General features: G+C 50.5%; 1 protein-coding gene across 2 annotated transcripts; it reads right to left on the reverse strand.

The window, feature by feature from the left end:
* Positions 1 to 356: 356 nt before the first annotated feature.
* Positions 357 to 18,187, reverse strand: LOC119062756 (TRPM8 channel-associated factor 2-like). Of its 2 annotated transcripts, none has more exons than XM_037163824.2 (8): positions 18,028 to 18,187; positions 15,189 to 15,824; positions 9,587 to 10,578; positions 9,229 to 9,326; positions 3,702 to 3,915; positions 3,120 to 3,359; positions 1,925 to 2,262; positions 357 to 1,356 (listed from the first exon to the last, which is right to left on the reverse strand). In XM_037163824.2, the coding sequence occupies exons 2-8, from the start codon at positions 15,809 to 15,811 to the stop codon at positions 1,105 to 1,107; spliced, it is 2,757 nt and encodes a 918-aa protein (XP_037019719.2). In that variant the 5' UTR covers positions 15,812 to 15,824; positions 18,028 to 18,187; the 3' UTR covers positions 357 to 1,104. The 2 variants fall into 2 exon arrangements, with proteins under 2 accessions (XP_037019719.2, XP_037019718.2); XM_037163823.2 differs by lacking the exon at positions 18,028 to 18,187 and adding an exon at positions 17,851 to 17,979.
* Positions 18,188 to 26,045: the final 7,858 nt, after the last annotated feature.

A 26,045-nucleotide genomic window follows, 5' to 3' on the forward strand; every position in this document is an offset into this window, starting at 1 on the left:
TTTCTCTAGACTTAGTACATCTCAGAAATGATAGATTCGTGTTCATGCATTCAAAAGTAGTCGGGAGGGCGCACAGTTATGGCGAATGCAAATGTAGAAACCAGCGGCAAAGCCACGTCAGTCTCTGTGAGAGAGAGAAGGGCTCCAGCTTCCCCCACAGAAAGTGGGGAAAAGTCCCATTTTGTCTTCGTCTCTATGACGGCCTGTTCTACTCATCATTATCCATCCCTGCACCCTCCCTGATGTCATGGTCAAAGACAGCAGCTCTGAAGTACAACTGCCTGGGTTCAAATCCCTTCTCTTCCCAAAGACTAATGGCACATGGAGACAAAGATGGAACTCGATTCTGATACCTTTTTGGAGGTTACATTCAATGTTTAATAAAAATTCAACAGTGAATGTGGCATAAGTAGAACTTTGCCGAACTTCCTTTCTTCGTTTTCTAGCTGAATTTTTGTTTAAACTGTAAGTCATTTGTGGAGGATAAGCTACGGGCTTCAGCCAAGCCCGATTCTTCCTCTCACTAGGTTTGTGACTGCAGAAGTTATTCAGTATCCCTCAGGGTGCGTTTGCGCATCCACGAGATGGGAATCAGTGTCGGAGTCAGAGGCCCTAGCAAAGGTTTCGTAACTCACAGAAGTCACCTCACCCAACCCTGGGCCACAGCCCCTGCTCATCACGTAGGAGGTCTCACTACTGTCCGTTCAACTCACAAATATTTCCTGAGCGCCTCTCATGTGACAGGCACCTGGCAAAAGGCACTAGTGAAGTAAAAGGAAATCATCCTAGAACTGAGAGAGGTGCGGATGGGACTCAGAAGCTCCAAGTCGTCCCCCAGGTCAGCTCTCTCCGAGGAGCCGGTCTGCTCCGCCAGGGAGTAGAGTCCCCCTCAGAGGAGCAGGCCAGGGGGAGCCAGGTCCTGGAGAGGGCGCTTCTGGATCTGCAGGGAAACTGCCAAGGAGCACCGGGGGTTTTCCTGAGAAAGTCTGATTCATCGCGTCTGTGACCTTCACCGCTTCCCGAAGACAGTGAGGAAGTGGGACCCAGGCTCGAGTACCCGAGGCAGCCGTGGGTGTGGAGCTGCTGCCTCCGCACGTTTACTGCTCAGTGTGGACGGGCGTGGCCCCGCATGGGGTCTGCCTCCCACCCAGGCAGACAGGCCAGGCCGGCAGCCACTTCCTTCTGCACCGGCCAGCCCCAGGCCTCGAAGAACGGAGCCAGATTCTTCTGCACTTTTTCAGAGAACTTCTTCACCCACAGATTCATCTTGCCAGTGTTGTCTTCGGGGACGCCGGAGAGGGTCTGGTACTCGGCAAAGAGCTGGGTGAACGGCTCCCACCCGAAGGCCTCCTGGAGCTGGGAAGAGAACGAGGGGGCGGCGTGAGGCGTCAGGTTTCCGAAAGTAATGGCAGTGAGCTTGCTCGTGAGAATGTTTCGTTCGTGGTGGTGACTGCCCCTTCCTTGCTCAGTGGCCCCCCTCCCGTTCTTTGTCCCCTGCTCCCACAGAGCCCTGCACATAAGGACAGCTGTCGGCTCATTCCACCTCTTGGCCACTTATTAGGGGACCACGTGAGTGGACCAAAACCAGTGAGTGGAAGAGCTGTGAGTCAGTCTCAGGGATGCCTCACTCAGAACTTCTGCTCTTGACCGAAGTACCCACGGGCTGTATTTCTCTCCACTTACTTTTCTCATAACCCTTTTCATTTCCTCTTTACTTATGATCACAAAATCACAGGAGGCGAGTGGGTCAGGTGTTACCACCTCCATCCAGAAATGTATAACCTGAGAAGCACCTCCCTACACCCAGGCTTCTGTGTCCAGGGCATTTTGTGAGCCCTGGCTGCTGGTGGTGGTGGCGGTGGTGAAGGATGATACAGAACGGAGGGTTCTGACGGCCCCACCTTCCTGAGTTTCAGCTCGGTACCTGTAGATAGGTTTCCAGAGCTGTCCATACGTTCCAGTTACACAGGGGGGCTCCCTTCGCCAGGTGCTCTCTGATCCTCTTCTCTCGCTGTGGAGGGCTCAGAGCAGGGTGGGCCCGAGCTCTGGGGATGCCCAGGACCGTCTCGTGCACATAGACTGACCAGAGGTTGCAGGTGGCCTCGGTGGTGTGTGGCGGGAACTCCCACCCGTGCCGCTGCTGGTTGTGGCCCAGCTCGTGGATGGGTCCCCACAGACCACTGCCCCGCATGTGGGTCTCGCTGATGAGCTCCTGCACCGACTCCAGGTGGCACATGATGGGGTACCCAGAGTGCATCCAGCCTGCGGCCCCAAGAGGAAGAGATGAGTGATGGGGCGGCAGGGGGCACCCAAACCAATCTCCCTGCATTCCTCTGCACCGGGTAACTGTTCCACACCGCCCTGGTTGCAGCCAGCAACCGCACTCCTGTGCTCGGCTTTCCCGACGTGGCCAGAGGCTGGAGTCCTCGCCCCTCCCAGCCTCTCGCGCCGCAGTGGCACCCCCCCACCCCGCCACACTGGCCCTGAAGAGTATGGGTGCACTCTGCACAGGCATTCTCGCCACAGCGCAGCGCTGCCTTTGCGGGTGTGTTCCCTGTGACGTCCTGAGTCTGCATTTAGGGTCCTCGAGGCTAGAACAGTGTCCTCTGTCTTGTGGAAACCACTGGTGTCGGCGTGCACACGATTTAACAGTGAGAATCTTGTCCCTTTTCAAAGAGCAGCAAACTGGGGTCCAGAGACGGTTTTCCCACATTGGACCCAGATGTCCTTATTTTTTTTTCTTTCGATTCCCTTCTTTCCTCTAAATCACTCGGTACTTAAACCTCTTTACTCCCTCTTTTGATTGCCAACTCTCACTTGTGCTTGAAGGAAATACTTCTCTTTCCATCTCTCCTTGAAACAGCCCCTCTCTGTCATCTGCGAGCTCCTGGTGCCACGTCTTTCTGAGACTGTCCCAGCAGCCCTCTGAAACCTCCCCTTGCAGAGGCGAACGATTTGCCTTCTGACACGTGCACATCTCCGCATCCCGTTAAGGCCCCTGTATGCCCTGTCTTTTTACCTTTGTTGGTAAAATTATGCCTTCCCCATCCTGGACATTAAACAAAGGCAACAGAATGAAGGGTGTCCCCCGACTAGGAGCCCTTCCCCAGAGCACCCACCAGCCGAGATCTGCACGTCAGCAACAACCCTCTCGGGGCGGCGGAACGGGAAAGGCTGGGCCGCCAGCCTGGCTATAGCCCGCATCATCTCGTCCCAGAGGCGGAGCACGGGCTCGGGGTCCTCCAGGGCCCGCAGGTCGGCGGTCGGCACCGTCAGGATGATGTTGTCTGTTGCCAGCTCCCCCCAGGGAGCTGGGCTTTTCTGGATGCAGCTCCTCCACTCCTCCAGGGATGTCTTACCTGGGAGTAAATATCTTGGGTCTGTCATCCGCTTCCCCAACTTCTCTTGAGCTGAAAAACACAACTTGACCTCCAGGAGGAGGATGCTGAAGTAACGCACTATTATCACCTGGGTCTCTGTGCCATGAAGGGAGGGACAGGCCTCCAGACCCTTCCTTCGGTTCTGCCCTGACGTGTCTGCAGACGCAGGGTGTTCAGTTTCTCCTTCCTCCACTTCAACCTCAAACGGTCCTCCCTCCTTCTGTCCACCTGTCCGTCTCCCTCTCCTCCTTAGCAACCAGCCCCTAACTGTATGGCAGCATCCTCAGTGTCCCCACTTCCCTCAACATTCAGTCCACTTACCCAGCTTGTAGTATGGGGCAGGCACAGCCCTCTTAACGGTGACAGACATGGGTCCCAGTTCACTGCCTTTGGGCATGATGACATAGAGAAGGCCACCCCAGAGGCAAGAGACCGACTGTTTGGTTGTGTCCATACAGCACTGGTGAGTCACCACAGGGGCTCGAGACAGCTTGCTGGCCCGGGTCAAGTCATCGGTGTGGCAGCCAATCTGTACCTGGGGGGTGATTCCACCGTGTGTGGGAGGAGCTAAGTCCCTGTGTGTGGGGGGTTGTGCGTGGCACTGTGTGGATGAAGGGTATTAGAAAAACTCTAAGAGTTCCAAGATGTTGGCCGACTAGATGGAAGTGGCACTCACCTCCTCTCAGGACCAAATCAGAATTATATCTAACTTATCGAACAGTCAGCCTGAATGAACAACTCAAGACTAGAGGACAGAAATCTTATGAACAAGGATTTACACAAGAACTCACATTGAGACTGGTGTGGAGGGTGGAGAAGGGAAAAGAGCTGACCCTGCAAGCACCTGCAGTGGTTGGGAACCCTAGAGGATATCTCAGTTGCGAAGCATACCTCACCCCCTGAAGAATGTGCAGCTTCAGCCCCACGCCAGGCTCCCCGGCCCAGACCATAGTGCTGGGAAGAGGAGCCCATGTAACATCTGGCTGTGAAAATCACACGGGGTTCCGTCCACCAGGGAGGGACAGGAGACTGCTAGATGCCCAGGGGCCCTCTTAAATGGCTGGTGCAGACACTCTTGTTTGCACCCGCTGGGTCCCGCAGGAGGGACCGCAGCTCACTGTAGACTGGAATCATGCAGGCAGAGATTGGGTTGTGTGCCTTTGGAGAGATGGCTGCAGGGACAGTTGCCAAAGACCCTGTGCTGCGTTCCATGTCACCCACAGATACCATCTCTCCTGGGCTTAGCACACCCCTCCGAGTGACGTCAGCCTGAGGAAATGTACCAGCCCCATCCTCCCACCTCCCAGAGATTCTGCCAAGCTCACGCCCTGTGGAGGAATCAGGCAGCTGCAGCCACCCTGGGCCTGAGGTGCAGTTCTTATGGAAGGCCCGCGAGGAAGTCTGGGCGGACGCAGGGCCTGTCGGGGAGGCCCCCGGAGAGACTGAGCTGTGTGGCTCTAGGATGAGAGCCATTTTTCCCTGGGGGCCCTAACTGGCACCACGGTTCCTCTGAAGACCCTCCCTCCACACAGCCGTTTAGCCTGATGAATTCCACTGGCCTGACCTTGACAACTCCCTGAAACCCTGACCCACCATAAAGGTCCACAGGCTGCAGAAGTGGTGGCCGGCCTTGGTGTTCCCTCAGACCCAGCACTAGTGCCCAGTTTGAATCTGTATCATCCTGGTGAAGACTACTCGCCCATTCCTGGTGACTCACTGAGAACCTACCTTACACAACTCGCAGTTGTACCACCAGAGGCACTTTCTGTGACTGAGCCACACAGGAAGCCAGCTGGCAGAGGTGGATCTCAGAGTGCCTTGGGCCTTTTTCTGAGATGCCTCAGGCTTGGTAGTAGTGGGAAGATGCTTTGGCATGTAGCTTGGCCTTTCCCATGCACATCCAGGCCCAGCAGAGGCAGCCACAAACTACAGGTGACTTTTTACCTGCTAACAGGTATCCAGGGCTGGTCACAGATGGTGTCTGACACTGACCTGTACTGCTGTACTGGAGCCCCCCCAAGAGGCTCCCAAGCTCACATACCTCTGAATGTGACCATGTAAGCTCCAAGTGGCATGCCCCATGGGAAATATCAGTAGGTACCAGACCCTGTTGTGGTGAATTCTGCTTCATGGGCTTAGCCCTACATAGCAGCCCTTACACTGTGATCGGGGTCAATCTTCACATTCAGCCAGGCTGAGAGTCAACCTCACTCAAGGACAGGCCAACAGCAGTCAAGACTCAGCTACAGTAGGAGGGCTGTCATGACCCACACAAGAGACACTCCTGGGGCACCCATTCAAATGTTCAGGGGGACTGTGCCACTGAGCCCCACAGGACACCGACTACATAAGGCTACCCCACTAAGACTAGGAGACATAGAAGATCTGCCTAATACACAGACATAAATACAGAGAAGCAGCCAAAGTGGGGAGATAAAGAAACATGCCCAAACAATAGAACAAGAAAAATCCCCAGGGGAAAAAATAAACAACTAAATGAAATGAAGGCAAGCAATGTACCAGATACAGACTTTAGAACAATGATGATAAGGATGTTTACAGAACTTAGAACTTTAACAAAGAAATAGTAACCATAAGAAAGGACATAAAAATGATAAAAGAATCAGAATTGAAGAATACAATATCTGAAATGAAGAATACACTAGAAGGACTCAACAACAGACTACATGAAGCAGAAGGTTGAGTCAGCAATTTGGAAGACAAGGTAGCAGAAAACACCCAATCAGAGCATGAAAAGGAAAACAAGAATTAAAAACAATCGGGATAGTTTAATGGAACTCTGGTACAGCATCAGGGGTTATAGCATTCACGTCATGGGGGTAGAAGGAGAAAAGAGAAGGAGAATGACTGAAAACTTCTCCGACATGGTGAAAGAAGAAGCAGACAAGTCCAGGAAGCACAGAGTTCCAAACAAAATGAACACAAAGCGGCCTACACTGAGGCCGCTTAAATCATCATTAAAATGGCAAAATTTAAGAGCAGAGAGAAAATCTTGAAAGCAGCAAGAGAGACAGTTAGCTACAAGGGAGCTCTCATAAGACTGTCAGCTGATTTCTGTACAGCAACATTTCAGGCCTGAATGGATTGGCATAAAATATTCAATTGGTGAAGAGCAAGGACCTACAGCCAAGACTGCTGTACCTAGTGAGGCTATTCCTTTAAATTGAAGGAGAAATAAAGGGCTTCTCAGACAAGAAAAAGGTAAAGGAGGTCATTACCACCAAATCAGCATTATAAGAAATGTCACAGGGACTTCTTTAAGAAGAAGAAAGAAAAAGAGGAACATCATTGCAAAGAATAAAATATCAATAGAAATGTACTTATCAGTAATCACCTCAAATGTAAATGGATTAAATTTTCCAATCAAAAGACACAGGGTGGCTTAATAGATAAGAAAACAAGACCCATATATATATGAGTCTTGTCTACAAGAATCTACTTCAGATCAAATGACAGACACAGATGGCAAGTGAAGGGATAAAAAAAGATTTTTCATGCAAATGGAAATCATAAAAAAGTTACCACAGAATATACTTTAAAACAAAGGCTCTAATAACAGACAAAAAAGGGACATTACATAATGATAAAGGGACTAATCCTGCAAGAGGATATAACCCTTGTAAACACTCATGCACCCAACATAGGAGCCCCTAAATACATAAAGCGAATCTTGATGGACATAAAGGGAGAGGTTAACAGGAATACCATCATAGTGAGGGACCTTAACACCCCATTGACTTCAATGGGTAGATTCTCCAGACAGGAAACCAACAAGGAAATGGCAGCCTGAAAAGACCAGGTGGATTATAGTGATATTTTCAGAGGATTTCACCCCAAAGCAGTGGAACATTCACTAGGATAGACCACACATTAGGACACAAAACAAGTCTCAATAAAGTTAAGAAGACTGAAATCATATCAGCCATCTTCTCTCACCACAATGGTATAAAACTAGAAACCAGTTATAAGAAATAAACTGAAAAACACAAGGCCATGATACTAAACAATGAGTGGGTTAACAGTGACATCGGGGGAAAAAAATTAAAAGATACATTGAGACAAAGGAACACGAAAACACAACCACCAAAATCTATGGGACACAGCAAAAGCAGCCCCAAGAGGGAAGTTCATGGGAATACAGGCCTCTCTCAAGAAGTAAGAAAAATCTCAGACAATCTAACCTTACACCTAAAGGAACTAGAAAAAAATCAACAAACCCCAAAGTGAGCCAAAGGAAGAAGATGATAAAGATCAGAAATAAATGAATAAATATCTGAAATAAATGAAATGGAATCTAAATAAAAATAATACAAAAGATCCATGAAACCAAGAGCTAGTTCTTCGAAAAGATAAACAAGATTGCTAAACCGTTAACCAGACTCATCAAGAAAAAATAAAAGAGGCCCCAAATAAATAAAATCAGAAATGGGGGAGAAGCAACAACTGACACCACAAACGACTGTAAGGAAATGTTATGAACAGCTACACGCCAACAAATTGGACAATCCGGAGAAATGGATGAATTCTTAGAAACATGCAATCCTCCAAAACCAGATCAAGAAAAACAAGAGTGAAAGAAGGAAATGAAGGGAAATGAGTCAGAGTACAACAAATACCACGGGATTTCACCTTTGTGTGCAATCTAAAGAACAAAATAAATGCGCAAAATTGAAACAGACTCACAGATACAGACTGATGGTTGCCACTGGGGAGACTGGGTGACACTGACGGTGACAAAGCAGCCGCGAGGATGTAAAAAGCACAGCACAGGGGACACAGTCTATGATATTGCAATGACAGTGTATGGTGCCAGGTGCAGCGATATTGCAATGACCGTGCAGGGTGCCAGGTGGGCACTTGAACGGTGGGGGAGAGTACCATGTATAAAGTATGCGACTGTCCGGCCATTGTGCTGTACACCTGAAACTCATACAAAACAGTACTATATGTAAATCATGGTAGAAAAATAAAACATAAATTAAAGAAAGGACAAACTCTAGCTTCCCTGTTCTCTGAGCTACACGTGGAAACCTATGGCCTCTTCACACTCCAAACGTCCTGTGGCCTGAAAGGTGCATGGAAGCACTTTTCCAGGGAGTAGAATAGGCTCCTGAGTTTGCTGCTCACCGAGGTCCTGTGTGCCTTCCTACCAGGCAGCACCCGAGGCTCTGCTACTGGGTCCTCAGCCTGAGTACTGAGTGAGTTGCTGGGGATGAGCCCGAGAGGCCCCGTCTGCCCCACATGCACAGGCAGGAGGCCTGACCACAGGCAGAGGGAGCTGCCCCGGCGGGGGAGGGGCTGAGTCTGCCTTCCTCCTCTGCCCAGGGCTGCCCTCCTGGTCTGGTGGATTGAGTCCCCCTTTGTTTGGAGCCCTGCACTTCCTCTCCTTAGGTTTAGTGCACCTGAGCCCCAAGAAGGAGCTGGGTACAAAAGAGACCCTCACTGAGGGAGGAAGTGACCCTCCGAACGGAGGCACTATTTTTATGGGTGACTGGATTAGGCACACCCCCCAGGTGCCTGGGGAAGAGGTAAAAACCCCTCAGGGCCAGTGTGCTGTGAGAAGCGGGTGGGGCTGTGGATGAGCACCGGCCTGCGCTTCACACATGCTGTCTCTTCCACCACTCGGGGAAGTCCCAGGCTTAGGTTCGAGCGCTGGACCTGATGTCACGGTGCCATCCCCACCGCCTGAGGCCCCCTGAGATTTAGCTGTGTCACCTGTGAAAAGGGTGGGCTGCTCCCTTCCTGTCCCCCAGAGCACTGCCAGGAGCCGGTGGTAGTGAGGCAGCCCCAAGGCTTTGGGATGCGGACAGAGGTGCTCTGGCCTTACCTTCAGGCCGGAACAGGCCATGGCTTCAGGCAGCGAGACTTCTGCGTTGTGTCCATTTAGGACGTAGAGCCCAGTGCTCACCCAGGACTCGCTGCTGTCTGAGCAGAGACACGGGAGGGGCTGAGTTCTCACCCCACCTGGAGCCTCACAGCCCCTCCCTCAGGTGCAGCCCCTGCCCTGCCGACCTTAACTCAGCCATGCTTCTTGTTCTCATCCCTCCTAAACCCCAAGCAGAGCCTAGCCTGTCTTCCTGACAGTAGCTGATAAGCAATGCAGCTGCCCTCCTGGGTTGCAGCACCTGCTAACCCCACCTTCCCCTGACCTGCAAAGCTCCCAGCGAGCTCCCCTTGCTCCCTACCTGGGTTGTTCCCATCGATGTGCACCGTGATGGGGTGTTCTGAGGGGTCCAGGCTGGAGGGGCAGGTCCCAGTTCCCAGCCCCTGCACCAGTTTGGAGCAGTCAGTCCCGGAGCGGGCCAGTTCGGTGGCCAGACAGAGCACGGTGGCCTCATGGGAATCACTGGCCACAGGGTTTTGCCGGCTGACAGCAGGGAGGCCAGACAATTGCAGCATCTTCCGTATGAGTCGGTGCATGGACATGTATGCAGGGACGTCCCCTGCAGGGATCTGCAGGAAGGCGGCCCCATCGGCTCCCAGTTTTGCCAGCCAGTTCTTTTCCAAGTTCCCATTCCTCTGGTTCAGAACAGCCTGGAATTCTGACAGCGCTTTGCGGAAGTGGTAGCTCAGCATCTGGGGGGTGGGCACGGGGAAACAGCCTGGGTTGAGAGTGTGAGGTAGGATGCTAAGGCCAAAGCAGTTGAGGATGACGTTACCAGGGAAACCAGCCAACACAGAGCGGCCTGGGTTCTGGGAAGCCCACCACCAGGCCTGGCCCCCGATCAGCAAGCCGCCGCCCTCAGCCACGAACTCCTGCAGCTGCTTCGCCTGCGTGTCACTGTAAGCCTTACAGCAGTGGACGGCCAAGCCGTCCACCAGCCGGGGCTCCAGACTGCATTCCAGGCCGTGCCCCGACAGCAGGGCACACAGGGTTTTTAGACTCACGTCCACGCCGACCTTGCCCGTCTGGCCTCTGGCCAGCCAGCGCACAGCATTGAGCAAAAAGGGCCCCATCTGGGGAGCACAGAGCATGCCCTCATGGGCAGCCAGGACCACCCGGCCCCGGCCATAGCGGGCGGCGGCCAGGAAGCAGCCGAGTGAGGCATCCAACCCCAGGGGGAAGGCCAGCGCCCCGTGCACCAGCAGCTGCGAGGGGATTCCTCCCGTCTTGATGTCCAGCTCCGAGATCCCTTCCAGGAGCTGGCGCTGGTCCTGCCTGAGGTCCTCCCCACACCTGGAAAGTGACATGGGGGACAAAGGGGACACAGTCAATCAATGGGCCACTGAAATGAGCTCACCAAAGACAGGAAACTGTGTAGGGACAGAGACTACATAGTTCACTCCAGTCTCCTCATTTTTGCTGATGACATTCAGGATTTCAGTAGGTAACACCGTTCCCCTTTTTCACATCTAAGGCATATCACTGTTTAATCGGCACTGTTCACTCTTTCTTAGTAACACACAGAACTATGGGACTTCCTACGAGCCACCCTGTCAGACACTTGATGGAAAACTGGAGAGGGTGGTGGAGGCCTTATCGGCACATCTCCAAACTCACATTCTCCAGATGAATCCTCCCCATGTGGGTCAACTGAGTGTGGACTAGTCTGGCTTGAATTTCCTATCTTTTCAAAAAGCAAAACATATGAATGAATTAAACTGAAAGAAATGGTCTGTTATTCCTAGAGAGAGTGGTCCTACCGACCCATTATCTCAGGGCTAATTTCCTGTAAAGGAGGCTATAGACAGACATGAAACTGCCCTTGCCTCCTGCCAGCTCGGTCTAGGACCACATTATAAGTAAACTGTTGAATATTGTGCTTGAAGATTTGTACGAATACCCACTCTTTTAAAAAAAGTCTCATTTAAGTCGGATGAAGTATTTACTACCGTTTATTGAGAAATGTCCGAAATGTAATGAATGTGGGTAAGGTTTTGTATTCCAGGATCTGTCTGTCTTTCTTTTTGCTCTTAAAAAGCCAATTAGTAGATTCTCTAAATGTCAAACAACAGAAGGCTGGTTAAGTAAGTTATGGTTAACCCTAGAGAGCATACCATGTGCTAATTAAGATAATAATTAAATAATCAAAAAGCTTAGTGAACAAATTTTTAAAAATCACATTCTGAGATATTGTGTACTAAATTAGCCAGATTTTGCAAAACAGACACCAAAACCAAACAAAGCAAAAACCAATAAAAATATAAAACCAGACACAAAAGAATTTAAAGCATATTTATCAAAATGTCCTCACCCCCCTAGGACCTCCAAATGTGACCGAATTTGGAAACAGGGCCACTGCAGAGGTGACTGGCTAAGTGAGGGTAAGGTCAGACCACAGCAGGGCGGGCCCCTAGTCCAGTGACTGGTGTCCTCGTCGAAGGGGAAATTTGGGCCCAAAAAGCCCGCAGGGAGAACACCAGTGAGCAACAAGGCGGATCAGGCCAAGAAGGCGACAAGCCAAGGAAGACCAGAGGTGGCTCGCACACCCCAGCAGCCGGCAAAGGCCCAGGGCAGGTCCACCCTCGTGGCCGTCACAAGGCACCAACCCTGCCAATGCCTCGGTCTCAGAGTTCTGGCTTCTGACGAGGGGATGATACATTTCTGTTGTTTACGACCCGTTTGTGTACTTGTATCCAGCCCTCGAAGCCAATAGTCATCATTCTGAAAATCAACCCTCATCAAACACCTTAGGTGTAGGCAATACGTAAAACTCGCCTGGAAGTTTCCTAGCACTCTCGGACTTAGCTTTTAAAAGTGCCGCTGCCAAATCGGAAAGTTCCTCAGGGGTAGGACTGCATCTTGTGTGTCTGGTTCCAACAGCCCCCAGTTCTGTGCCCGGTGGGGAGACACTGTGCCCCCCAGACAGTGAGGCAGCTGCAGACAGCAAGGGCTTCCGGGGGGGGGGGGGCAAGTACGCAAAGTCAGCACGTAGCAGGGCGAGATGTGCCCTCTGTGCCGCACTGCCTCTTCCGAGTTTGCCTCAGCCTCCGCTCAGTGTTGCTGGTATCCAACAAGTCATTCTGTATTAAAGGCTGAAGACGGTGCCTGGCACAGCTCTGAAATTTTAAACAAGCTGATGGAGATGGGCTGCCTAGGACACGCCATGGAGCCACGAGTTGTAGAAGTTGAGCTAGTCAGCCAGGTAGCTATCGGGGAAAGGACCAGACCGGGATGCAGAACCCAGTGCAGAGGCATCAGGAAGAGAGCGTGGCTCGGAAAGGAGGCCCGTGTGGAATCGAGCCGGGTGGAACCGCAGCCAGAGCAGGACGGGGAGGTCAGGCAGTTCTCAACAGGCAAGAGCGATGTTAATGATCTCATCTCTACTTACCAATACTTAAGTCTTGTCTAATACCTACTTACACTATTTAGGTCTGGATAATGACGTACTAGAAGTAGCTATTATTTAAGGAGGTTTAATATATGCACGGCATTTATACATAGGGATTCTCTCTTTCAATCATTATAGTAAACCTGAAAAGTATTATTGTTGCTTTACCAATGAAAAGTGAAGCAACATGTTTCTTAGCGAGTCAGGAATCAAATCCAGGGTTTGTTTGATGGACAGTCTGTGTCGTCCACACACCAGAAATCTCCCATCCGTGACCAAGTCTTAGCATGAAGCCCACAGCCAGGCATATGGCAGTCAACAGGTATGTTTTGTGCAAAAGAGGCTTTAAATAGATATGAAGGTGTGGATAGTACTGCATTTCTGAAGGAGGAAAAGCATGTCCCTTCTGAGCGGGGAGAGCGGGAGAAGGCAATGGGGGAGGACAGGGAGGGAGAGGTGGCGATGTCTGGGCAACAGCACACCAAACCGCACCTGAGGGGCAGGCGGCACGGGCGGCGGCTTTCTGCCGCTTAATAGACTGTCGTCGCGGTGCCGGCAACAATCAGAAAGCTCACGGGGACGTGAGCTGCTGCCACTGTGACTGCACGCTGGCTTCATCTAGTCTAGTCCTTATGGTGGCAACCTGACCGCTTTTACCTGAGGTGCTTGGCACTCATGCCGGCTCTCGTTTTAGATCACGTGTTTTCTAGACAGCTCTTTCGTAGCTCTCCTGAAGCATTCTCGGACTTCTGCTCCTGTTCACTGGGTCACCTTTCTCTTCCCGGTTTGGCTGATTCTGTTGTCTTTCCATGTGTCTCTGTGATAAAAGCACGGCATCTGTGCGTGGTCACTGCACGGAGTCCGCACTGCTGGGGCAGGCAGACCCTCTGTGCGTCTCCATACAGCATGGGCGGGTTCTTTGTGATGTCGTGAGTCCCCAGCAGGATGTGTTTCTCTCTATACACACATCCATCCACCTTCTCAAACTGTATTGAGGTCTGTACGTAGCTTCTCTCCACTTTCTTATCACTGGAAGGGCGGAGACCAGTGGGACTCCATTGTCCTTGCTGGAGACTGGTCCCTCCACCCAACCATGGGACGCACTGTCCTTGGAAGTGGGCAAAGCCAGCATCCCTTCTGCCTCCACCAAGTCCTAAAATCACTGCTGCTGTCACACTGGAGGGCTGTTTCCTCTTAAAGGTCCACTCACCCAATTTGTTTGCTCTCCTACGCCACAAGAAGGCACTGATGCCTATTCCTGGATTGGTGGTTTCGAGTTTTTCCTTTTAGTTGTGCCCCTGCGGTGGGATGGTGCCAGGGGAGGCTGTACACTGGGCCACACATCAGTCACCCACCTCTCCGCTGGCCAGTGCTTAGCGACGTCAGCGCCAGCACCAGCACCTCCAGTGTCAGCTGCTTGCTTAGTTTGCATTCATTCGGTCAGGTTTGGTGGAGAGGGCGATTCCGGGACCTAGCCCTGTTTGGCACAGTCTTTCCCTGGAGATGCTACCTGTATGGATCTTGAACATGGAAACAGAACTGTGCTGCTTGCAGTTTGGGGGTCCTCAGGGGGCTGCACCGAGAAGCGAATGAGGTGACGTGGCATCTCCACCAGATGCACAAGCCTAAGCTACTAGTATGTATTTACCGTCAGATGAGCAGCTCCTAATATTGCCATGCTATGGGGTGCATGGGGTATAACGGTGAGGCGCTGTGGCTCTGAGGTTACTGCTTCTACAGACTGTTCTGTGTCGTGGCATTAAAGTGGCACATGCCTCTGGACCTGGTCTGGCATAGGAAGGTGACGCAGGGACCCCTCGGGTGTACACACCAGGTGTGCAGGCAGCTCTGGCCTTTCGGGGTGGGAAGAGGGAGTAGTCAGAGCCTGCCCCTCCCGGGGGCAGACAGAGCAACTCTCTGAAGAAGTGCCTGAGCCGGCAGCAGGAATTCGAAGTTAGCAAACCTGCTAGGTCAGTTCAGGGACCTCTGACTAGGATTTGTTGGCAGGAAGGTTCACTGGAAACCCCCAGAAGGGTGAGGCAGGCAGGGATCTGAACCGAGGGGCTGGGCTCCACATAAGGGGCTCTTAGACCTCAGAGGTGACGGGGTCGGTCAGCTCCATCGGCTTTTGGCTGAGGCTGCCTCCCTCCGAGACACGGCTGCCCCGGAGGTTTCGTCCGTAACAGGAGGCTGGCTGTGGGCTCGCACTAGTGTTCTGGGCCACCATGTCTTATGTGGCTTGGGCCGGGTGGTCATCCCTGTATTTGTTCATGCATTTCTGCAGCCTACAGACACAGGTTGCTCTCGTGTACCTGCCAGGCAACGCCACTGTGTGCACGGGGCTTTCCATGCAGGGCGGCTGCCTGGGCGCCCGTGAGCACGTGGGGGACAGTCGCCGACTGTGATCACTGATCTCCAGGGAGTAATGGAGACTTTGCCGTGAAGGGAACGGAGGGCCAGTCCTGGTCTCGGGGGGGTCACTGGGGAAGACTTGCCATAGGGACGCATTACTCACCTGACCTGGAGTGGGATCTTGGGGACCTTCTTAGAGACTTTGCAAGTGCCGCTGTCCCCATGGGTGTCGGTGAAGTACACTCCAGCCACACCGGTCACCCGGTTGCCGGGGAACCAGGACAGCACCTTGTCACCACCGTGCTGACTGGCCCAGTACCAGGCCTGGCCCCCGATGAGCAAGCCTCCCCCACATTTCATGAACTGGGTCAGCTTTGCAGTCAGGGTTTCGTTGTAGGCATTGATGCAGTAGACCCCCACGGGGTCTCCCGGTTCTGGCCGAACCTGTGCAGCAACCCCAGAGCCCTGCAGGATGCTGACCAGCGGGCCCAGGGAGGTGTGCACTCCAATGGGAGCCCCGGAAGAAGGACGGAGCCAGGCCACCGCGTTGAGAAGAAACGGGGCCAAGCCAGCCTCCAGCAGGTAGCCCTCGTGGGCCACCACCACCAGGCGGCCTCGGCCGTAGGAGGACGCCGCAATGAGGACCTGGCCCTTGCCATTCACCATCACTGGGAAGGCGGCCTCTCCAGTAAGAAGCAGTTCGCATGGGACGGCGCTTTGGGGGAGATGCCAGCTGGTCACTCCGTGCATAAGGGCCTCAAAAGCGGCACTGGGAGTCGTTGCCATGGTCGGTCGGCTACTGCAGAGGACAGCAAAGATGCAGCAAGTCAGAGCAGGTGAAGTAGTGAGAGAAAACACAAAGGACTGATACATTCACCGCTTCTTGGGTCCCCACTGTGCACCAGCACTGGGGGTGCAGTGAGGAGCAAAACAGACAGGGTCCCCCCTTTCATGAATCAAGGATTTTAGAAGGGGAAGGACCAGAAATAAATAGGGAGGCAAGCAGATCAATAACATGCAGCAATTATTGTAATAACTGTTATGATGGAAATCAAACATAGTGATGTGTTACCACTGTGGTGACAGGAAAGGCGTATGTATATGAGACAGTGACATTGAAGCTGAAACCTGACACAGGAGTTGAGACCTCACATGTTGCAGGGGAAGGCGGTCCCACAGAGAGAAGTGACAGGGTGGCTGGAGAGAGCAGGGCAGGGAGGAGCTGGACCTGAGTGGAGAGGGAAGGGTCCCCTCCCACAGGGCCCGGGAGGTCAGTGTGCCAAGAGCTGACTTAGTATTTCATTTTTCTGCACAAAAAGGTCAGGTGACCTTTCAGAAACTGCATTTGTTTTGACAGCTTCCACTGAGTGAGCTGGACATGCCTCCCAATGTATTCTGTCAAACCAGGGAGTTTGCCCCTCTGGGCATCAGTCTGTGCTTTCTGGTGCTCTTTTCAAATGTGTTGCTCCTAAAACTGAGCTCATTATCCCCTCAAAGCAGCTCCTCTTGGAGAAATTAGTTAAGCCTCCGTTTTCCTATTTGTAAAAAACATCACACACCTCTCAGAAGGTTGTTTTCAAAGAGTAAGAGGATGCATGTAAAAACACCTTGTCCTGGGCTGGGTACACACAGTGAGCACCAAGAAAATGTGTCTGTCCCTTTGTGGCCCGTGTAGCTTCCCCAAGTGACTAGGGTGGTGCAGCAGAGTCTCCGGGTGACAGAGCCACACCCACTCCACCCACATCTGACTTCAGTGGCTGAGATGCCTCCTGGAGTCCTCAAGGGTCCTTGGAGGGATTGAGCTCCAGCTGCCCCCAGTGGAAAACAGCTCAGTGATGAGCCCTGCACTGCCTCTCCCTCCTTCCTCGTCCCCACTTCCTCACTCTGAGTTCTGGGCTGGCTTCCTACAGAAAACTACCTGTACTCAAGTCCTTCTCCCAGGCTCTGTCTGCTCTGGGGAAGAATCTGAACTTGGACAGATACCACAGCCCTGTGCTGCGCTGGCCACCTTCTTCCCTCTCTGCTGCTTCCCAGGGAAGTCAGCCCCCTCATTTGTTCCTCGTCCTTCTTTCTCGAGCCATCCTCCTCACATCTCTCCCTAGAACCCTCCAATTTCATCCGCTGCCCATAAGGCAAAAACTGATTGCCTCACTCTGGATGTTCAGGCCTCCAGGGTCTGGGCTCCCCACTGTTTTGGGGACTTTTATTCCTGCTGTGTTGGTTCTCCAAGAAATCTCTGGTTGGCTTGACCTGTATTTCCTGTAAAATTCCTCCCAGCCCCGTTTAAAAAAAAAAAAACCTACCACCTCTTTCTCAGTACTGCTCCAAGGACATTGAATTCACAGCCATTCCCCAGCTGGAGCCTGGAGCGTTTGGTGTGCAACCCCATTCTTTGGGTTCAGGAGTGAGAAAGGCAGGAGAGAGGTCAGGTTCCTGAGGTCAGGATCCTAATTACCTCTGAGAGGACAGGGCGGGTCTTGCCCTACTCTGGGCAGCCCGAGTTTTACAGGAAAAACAAACACAAAAACCAGGAGATGAGCAATATGTTCTCAGGATCCTCACACCGACTCTCTAACCTAATTGGTGAGCACACACCGAATCTTGATCAGATTCTTGACTTAACAAATTCAAGAGGCGAGAGAAAAGAGTTTTGAGAGGCATAGTAATAGCGTCAGGCCGGCGAAAGTAAAGAAATTAAGACCTGGTGGTAAGAAGAGGCAGACATCCCGATTGAGGGAAGGTTCTCGGGCATGCGTCTGGCACCCAGGGGCGCACAGTGTATGGGGGCTCGGCCCACCCACCAGGAGCTCCGATTGAAAACTCACGCTCAGATCTTCCGGTCCGTGGTGCTGGCTCCGGCTCCTACACTAAAGCAGAGGTGGCCGGCAGGGCGGGATGGGCGGGGACCGGGCGGGAAGCGCCCTGGAGCCACCGCCCCGTGGTCCCTCCCCTGCTGACCGCACCTGGGCGAGGCTACCGAGCTCAGGCCCAATCCCACTCACCTACACCCCGGAAGCGTTCCCGAGTGCGAGAGGGCATTCTGCAGAGTTGCTCTCACACTGAGTGAGGAACGCCCACGCCAAGTCTCCAGCTAGCCATATTGGAGGCAAACGGTGCCCCAGCCAGAACGTCAACTCATGGCCAAGGGTGGAATCGGCGGCCCGAGATCCGCAGCTGCAACGTCACCACTGCCTCGCAGCTTCAGCATTGAGGGCCTGCCCCCTGGTGGTCACAACTGGTCATGCAACCTGTGCTGGGGGCGGTTCGTGATGGTCCAGGGAACTCAGCGGAGAGAACTGGGACTGGGATTATACACGCGTCATGCCCAGTGACACTGCTGCTGGGAAGGTAACCTGCCTGTTATATCACCGAACAGACACATCCATGCCTGGCTGCAGACGTTACAGCAGACGACACGGCACTATAGCGTGGCTGCGGCTTGAAATTCACCCAAGAGGGGGAAATCAAGGCAGGAGAGCCCTGGGAGGTTCGCTGCCAATCTGATTTTGCACAGCTCTGCACAGCAGATACGCTGTTTTTTACTCCGATGCCCCTTTATTTTGTTTCGTTTTCAGGGGGAGAAAAAGGATGCAGGCAGTGGTATGGAGGGGCTGTGACTTGAGGGTAACTATGGAGAAGGGAGCTTTCGATCCCTTTTTTCTATGTCTCCTTGGGGGCTACCTGTGGTTTTATTACATGTGAATAATCGCGTTGTTTATCAAGTTATCAGATGCACCTATTTTTATAGAAAAGGTCCTTGCCTGTCTCTTCATCAGCATCGTTTAAAACATCAGCGGTTACTCCACAGACAGTAGTGGACTCTTCACTCCCATTTGCTCTTCTGTCTGGGGGCTTGTCAAGACCAGTCTCCTGAGCACACTGGGAGCCCATTCTCTGGACAAAACAGCGTCTCCTCCAGGATCCTGCTGTCTAGTCCGTCTCCTTTTTGTGTTCTTATTTTTTAACTCCTGCTGACTTCTTTCCTGCGCTAAAACATGTATTGGTAAAACTCCCTTCCTTGCCCCTCCGTATAGCCCGTGCCATTTCTCCCCCCGGTCCACCCTCTCTTTTGCCAAGAATGAGGTCCAGACCCCGGCAATGCAGCTTCTGGTCTACAGCTGTTCCCTTCCAGGTCACCAGGGGACTCCTTTCCAAGTCCACTCTCCCTCCTCACCTCCTGGCCTCCAGCGCACACTTTGCTGTTCTCACCCACTCATTTTCAGTCTTTTCTCTCAAACTAAAGGGGTGCTATATGCTATTACTGTATTTCTCTTTGGAACTTTACCGAAACATGCAATACTTTCAGTATTTTAGAGCAGTTGTTTTTTTTTTCTTTGGGAGTAGGGGCAACCAGGAATGAAGTGCTGATTCTCTTTTTTTTAATTTTACTTATTTACTTTTAGAGAGAGGGGAAGGAGGAAAAGAGGGAGAGAGACATCAGTGAATAAGAGATAGATGGATTGTTTGCCTCTCGCTCTCTCCCAAGTGGGGGCCTGGCCCAAACCCAGGCATGTGCCCTGCCTGGGAATCAAACCAGAGACCCCTCTGTTGGCAGGCTGGCACTGAATCCACTGAACCAAATTTTAATGCATCATGTAATGCTTCTCATTATGGACTGATTGTGTTCTCCCTTCCCTCAAATTCATATGTTGAAGTCCCAACCCCTGATACCTCAGAATGTAGCTATTTGGAAAGGCCTTTTAAAAGATGATTCAGCCCTGGCTGGTGTAGCTCAGTGGATTGAGCTTGGGATGTGAACCAAAGGATCATGGTTCAATTCCCAGTCAGGGCACATGCCTGGGTTTGGGCCAGGTCCCAGTGTGGGCCATGTGAGAGGCAACCACACATTGATGTTTCTCTCCCTCTCTTTCTCCTTCCCTTCCCCTCTCTCTGAAAATAAAATATTTTTAAAAAGACGATTCCATTCAGACCAGTGAAGTGGGTCCCTAATCCAACATGACTAGTGTACCTAGTATACCTATAATAAAAGGAAGAAATGCCCAAGGTGCCCCCACACAGAGGAAAAGCCATGTGAGGACGGGGCAAGGTGACTTCCTAAGTCAATGAGAGAAGCCTCAGGGAGCTCAGACCTTGAACTTCCAGCCTTCAGAACTGCAAGAAAATTCCTTTCTGTTATTTAAGCTGAAGACAACTCAAAATTGCCTAACCAGTAATTTAGACACTATCATGGATAGTTTGAAGTTAAGATGAAACATACAATGGAACTTTCCAATGGTTAAAAGGAATGAAGTATGTTTGTAAATACTAATGTTGAAATCTTTGCAAGTTTAATGTTTAAAACATGTGGGGTGGTGTGTGTGTAAGCTTTCATTAATATAGAAAAAGATTTTATACAACCCATCTCTCTCTCTCTCTCTCTCTGTAAATGCATAGAAAATGTCTTGAAATGTTTTTAAGGGTTTCAGAACAGGATAACCATTTATCTCTGGTAAGTGATTCCAGTGTGTTTGTGAATGGAGAGTACACTTTTCCTTTTCATTTTATTCTTGAACTCATGTTACTTATATCATTAAGAAGAAAGAAAAATATGTGTTTCTGGCAAGAAACGGTCACATACAACTTGGGCCATTGGAGCGTCATAATTAGACTTCTGAGAATTTTCAGTGGTTTGTGACACTGGGGAGAAGTTAATAACATTGCTAGTGAAAGTGGCCAAAATTTGACTGTAGCTGTTACGATACAACTACGAAGCAGCACACCTAAGGCTGTAGCATGGAGTCAGTCTGCACTCTCGGGAGGTCGCATGTCCCAGCCCTCCGTGGGCTGCACGGTCCCTTCTGTAGTCAGTCAGTCCTTCTTACTACTGAACCGTCTACCTCTGGGAAACCTCTTGTCCTTTTACCCCATCTCCACACCCCGCCTTCTGTCAAACTTCGGCGGCATCTCTCCTGCGGCAGCGCCCCTTCACAGAGCTCCCTGCACCCCCTACTCCCAATACCAGTTCTTACCCATTCTTCACGCTGCAGTTAGCGCTCACTCTAGCGAGGAGAGCAGACATATAACAACTGTATCAGATCAATTGATGTAGATGCCAACATTGGTCGCAAAGTATGTTCAAGGGAACGGGAAGGAAGAAGCAATGATCTCTTCTTTATCGAGCTCTCAGAGAAGACGTTACAGAGAAGGTGACACTGAAACTGCTTTGACAAAATCCACGTGGCCTTTGTGGGCAGAGAGGGCGTGACACCGGAGGGCTGTGGCATTGTCACAGTGCAGCAATTCTGGAGTGAAAGGCTGGATTTGAGAAGACAGAGAGCTCCTTGTGACTGAAATTCGTGAACAGGACTCGTGGGGTGCTGGCTCTGAGGGGGCCTTGGGCCCGGGTTTGAGGGCACCCCGAGGGGTCTGGATGGTTGTCTGCCATCCGGAGGAAGGGTCTTAAGTGTCACATGGGAAGTGACACTCAGTTCCCTACTCCACCCTTAGTGTCCTTTCTAACCAAATGCCAGCTCTGTCCAAATAATCCACCTCCCCCGATAGAATTCAGGAGGAATGACGCCACTTCCAGCCTCAGGGCTGGGTAGGAGTTGGCCTCGGCCATGCATACGAACGCACACCCTTTGCATGGCACTGACTGGTCTTTCTGCATGATAATTCATAAATGTACATAAATAATATGATGTTTGATTGTGCAGCTGATGCAAGAGGCACACACAAATCAGGATTTTTATTGTAAATCCGTCCACTTTTGTCAGATAGAAGAAAACCCCTTCAGGTGTTCTCACTAAGCCAAATGCAGGGGTCACTTCCCATCTACTTTCCAGTTGTGGGTTAACATGGAGAAACACAGGCCTCCTTCTTCGCTTATTTTTAGTTAGGAGTTAAGCCTTTGTGCCCCATATGTTCTTTCCCGGAAGGCCCTCAAGGACCTGGAAAGGATTAGCCACACTCTAATTTAGGAACAGAGATGGATGAACCCACCTGTGTGCATTTATTGGCATGCAGCACTGAGTGACTAAGTCACTGTTTACGATGGCCCAGAGCAGGTGCCTACAGCTGTTTTCAGAGTAAGTGCTGTGGCGGCCACGAGAATGGTGTGCTCAGATCTCCCACTGCAGCGGGTGGGTTTGCAAATTGACAGATGGCCCCAGCTGGTGGCTCTGGAATCCTGGGAGCCAAGGCCAAGCTGCCCGGGGGCCCAGTGATGAAGTGTGGCAGGGGTGCTAAGGTGGCCCATTCCTGGGAGACAAGGCACTCTTCTGTCCTTTAGCTCGAGGACTCCCCATTGGCCTTGACCACGTTTCCTGAGGCCTGCACTGCAGTGTGAGCCTTGCCTTCCTTTGTTCCCTCCCTCGAAAGGGCCGAACCCGAACAACAGTCTTGAGGCTCTTCCAGTTCGTTATCTCTTCTTGGCTTCTGCCTCTCGGAGGGTGGGGCTAACACAAGTACTGCTGTGGTTATATCTCCTAACATTAGAATGCGCAGGGGTGGCTTTATGAGACGTGTGTTGTACTAGGAATACAGAGCAAAGTCATTAACCTGAGAATGTTTATGAATTATTAACTACACTTTTCACTCTCTAATATGTGTCTGGTAAGTAACCTTTATTCAAATTAGAGCATGGGCCCTCTGTAAGGGCAAGTTCCTGCCTGCTTAGTTACACAAGACAATGAAGCTGAAATTCTCTGCTTCGCTTGACAGTTGGCCGGCCCTAATTCAGAGCTGTAAAAACTTTCATATTCTCCTTTGGCGTATTTGCGAAATTAACCTGGGCCCATGTTTTCTTTTTGGATCGTATGTACGGGGAACATATGTGCTAGGAGAGTGTCTGGGAACTTGTCACTGCCACTCCAGAGAGGCCATGCTGAAACTCTTCCTGCAAAACGGAACAAGGGCGGGGGCTTCTTATGTCTCTAAACTCCTCCCATCCCCCTATAGGATTCAGGGGGAATGACACCACTTCCAGCTTCAGGGCTGGGTAGGAGTTGGCCTCGGTTACATCCCCAGGTTACACCCCAAGTGCGGTTTTGTGCTGAAGACTTCAGTTGTCTGGAAGCTACTGGAACTGACTTAGCCCGTGGCTGAGCGTGGGTGTTTTCCCTCTGGCTCTGAAAAATCAGACCCCCTGGGTTGGCACACAGCAGGCCCAGTTTCCTTTAACGCCACCCACACTGGTCTGGCTTATATGCCTTCACACGTCATCCTGGAGGGGTCGCAGATATCAAGATGCCAGCAGTGCTAGTGTTGGGGGCTGGGAGTCATGGAAGGTTAAATGTCTCTGACAAAATTCCTACAGAGAAAAAAATGTGTCAAAGTTCCCTGTCTTATGGCACCAGCAACATTTTGTTTGTTCCTGCAAATGTAAGCAGTTCTTACCAAATTGACTTATTCCAAAGTCCCTGGGACATTAAGGTCCTCCTCTTTTCGTTATCATCGAGAATTGTGATCCAAAGTGTCTTTTAATTTTTACTGAGGTCAAATAAACATCATTCAGCTTGGCAGGGGAGGCAGGGGAGGGTCTGAACTGAGGAGTCAGGAATTTGTCCACTACTCTGTGCATCAAAATGTAAGACTAAAACTTTCACTGCTATGCAAATTTATTCCATTGTTTCCAGATCAATTTTCTCCATATGAATTTGGTTCCAAATTCCACTTGTTACTGGACCCATTAGGCCATTGACTGGGATGCAGACTTTAGTATTTAAAAGCAGGGAGTTGTGTCTCCACTTGATACCTTTGCAGAGGCCATAGAGATCTCAGAGAGAAGCTATGACATTCACTGTGACCTGTGCCTTGCTTGGCCTTGAAGTTTGAGGGCAGATGCTCAAAAATTGTGAGTTTCTTTTAGCTCAGTAGCTCTTATCATGATGTGAAGGTCAGAATCTGTGATCAAGACCTACATCTGAGCCCTGGCTGGTGTGGCTCAGTGGATTGCGTGCCGGCCTGCAAATGAACGGACACCGGTTTGATTCCCAGCCAGGGCATGTACCTGGGTTGCAGGCCAGGTCCCCAGTAGGGAGCATGTGAGAGGCAACCACAGAGTGATGTTTCTCTTTCTTTCTTCCTCCCTTCCCCTCTCTAAAATAAAGAAAATCTTTAAAAGACTTACATCTGAGAAAGTAGCTCTTGACTGTTAGAGGAATGAAATGCATGTTTGTCTTGCTGCTTTCAGTAAGTTAATTATAAGCATACTTCTCTTTGCATCGAATTATCTGCGTGGTTTGTTCCATCGTCTTTCAAGAATCTGCTCGAATGTCGTATTACCAGTGAGGATTTCCTAGACCTCACTATAGCAAACAGGAGACAAACCCATTGTGCAGCCCCTACCCAACCTACCCCACCCTGACTTAGTTTTATGTTATTTCACAGGACTGATCCTACCTGATATGAGTTTATTTGTCCATTTCTGTGTGCAAACGAACATGAGCACTGAGGGCAGGAGCTTTATTATGTTCATCTTGTATGTCCAGACTCTATACCAATAATTAGCATTGTTGTCGGTGCTCAGTGAATGTACATTGAATGAATTTTTAGGTGACCACACAGATGGCAAGAACAAAAGGAGACACTCTATGTAAAAAAAAAAAAAAAGCTGGAGTTGCTTCTCCCATCTCTACTTACCTTGATGGAGGGTGAGGAAGCAATTAATGGTCTTTTTCCAGATCTTTGGCTCCGGTTTAAAGCACAGACACTTCCCAGGTCACAGGACCGGGCACAGGCATAGGCTGCTTTAACCATTGGCTCTTGGACCACAGGTTGTGTTGAGGAAGGGGAAGGTCCTCTCTCCATCTGCAGGCTTTTCCTGGGCCCCAAGCGTGTTTTATATTGAACATTTGATCTTTTTGCCTTCCCCCTCCCACCCTTTTGGCACTATCTCAGCTCTCAAATTATACTACGTAACTGTGGCAATCTGTGAAAATGAGTTTTATAGCAACAAAGGTATTTTATGCAAAGTTTTTAGTATACACATGTACATATTTTTAAAATAATTATATGAGTTCCTATATAGTGCAGATGAATAAAAGTAACTTTAGTGACCCTCAGGTGCACAAATTTGTATTTAAATAACCATTGATTCCTGACACTCATCACTTGTCAATGCAGGGTTGTTTTTGAGTTGCTCATTCATTTATTCTATTTATTTCTCATATAATGAATACCTATGAAATCAGCCACCTGACATGAGGCCAGAATAGTGGTAGTAATTTAAATCGCCCTAGTTTTCCTATCAAGGAATGCTTCTTTACAGCATTTAAATGCACAAGAATCCCAAGTGCATAAGTAGCATTTCTGTCGTTCTCCCGAATTCGACGTGGAACTGTTTGTGTGCACGTGTAATCAGATCTCTGACCAGTTGAGGATCAACCCCACCCTTCTCTACCACACTTGGAAGACAGACGTCAATGATGTGAGTCGAAGAAAGAAATCCATTTCAAGGTGGAAGCCAAGTAGGGTCCAAAAGCTTCAAAGGAGTAAAGCACATGGGCATGAAGCAGTCTTGAAAGAAGGCTATCACTTTTGTTAGCAAAAATAGTCAACATAGAAGTTCATATCTGGTTAGCTGTTGCCCTACCAAGTGAAAACATTAGGTGAGGCTGTGACCCCAGGTGGGGACATTAGTTTAAAAATGAGTTGTATCAGAAATTACTCTTAGGAAGAAGAGATCAGAAGGAATTCCAATCAATGCAACAGTTGAAGACTAACTGTCAAGCTAACACTCATCAGAGAGCTGTATTTGGCTTTGGGAGTCAGACATCAGAAGACAGCAAACTAATGGAGAAGAAAGGGCCACCAAAGAATGGCAGCACACCAGGAACTTGAGAGCCTGCATGTTTCCACTAGATAGTTGACTGTTTCTCCCAAATATAGGAATAAATAGCTGAAAACAGATTATAATGTTCAGGCAATGTGGCAAAGAACATACCAAGCAGACTGACAGGTGGACAGAAATCCTCTGATACCACCTGGTCTCATGTAAGACTGAAAGTTGATAAAACTGTCCAATGAATTGGAGGACAGGAAAGCCTACAGCTCCACTTAGTCTTGAAATGATATCGGA

Source organism: Artibeus jamaicensis, unplaced genomic scaffold, assembly GCF_021234435.1.
Source record: "Artibeus jamaicensis isolate MK-2021 breed Jamaican fruit bat unplaced genomic scaffold, CSHL_Jam_final contig_704, whole genome shotgun sequence".
Classification (NCBI taxonomy): domain Eukaryota; kingdom Metazoa; phylum Chordata; class Mammalia; order Chiroptera; family Phyllostomidae; genus Artibeus; species Artibeus jamaicensis.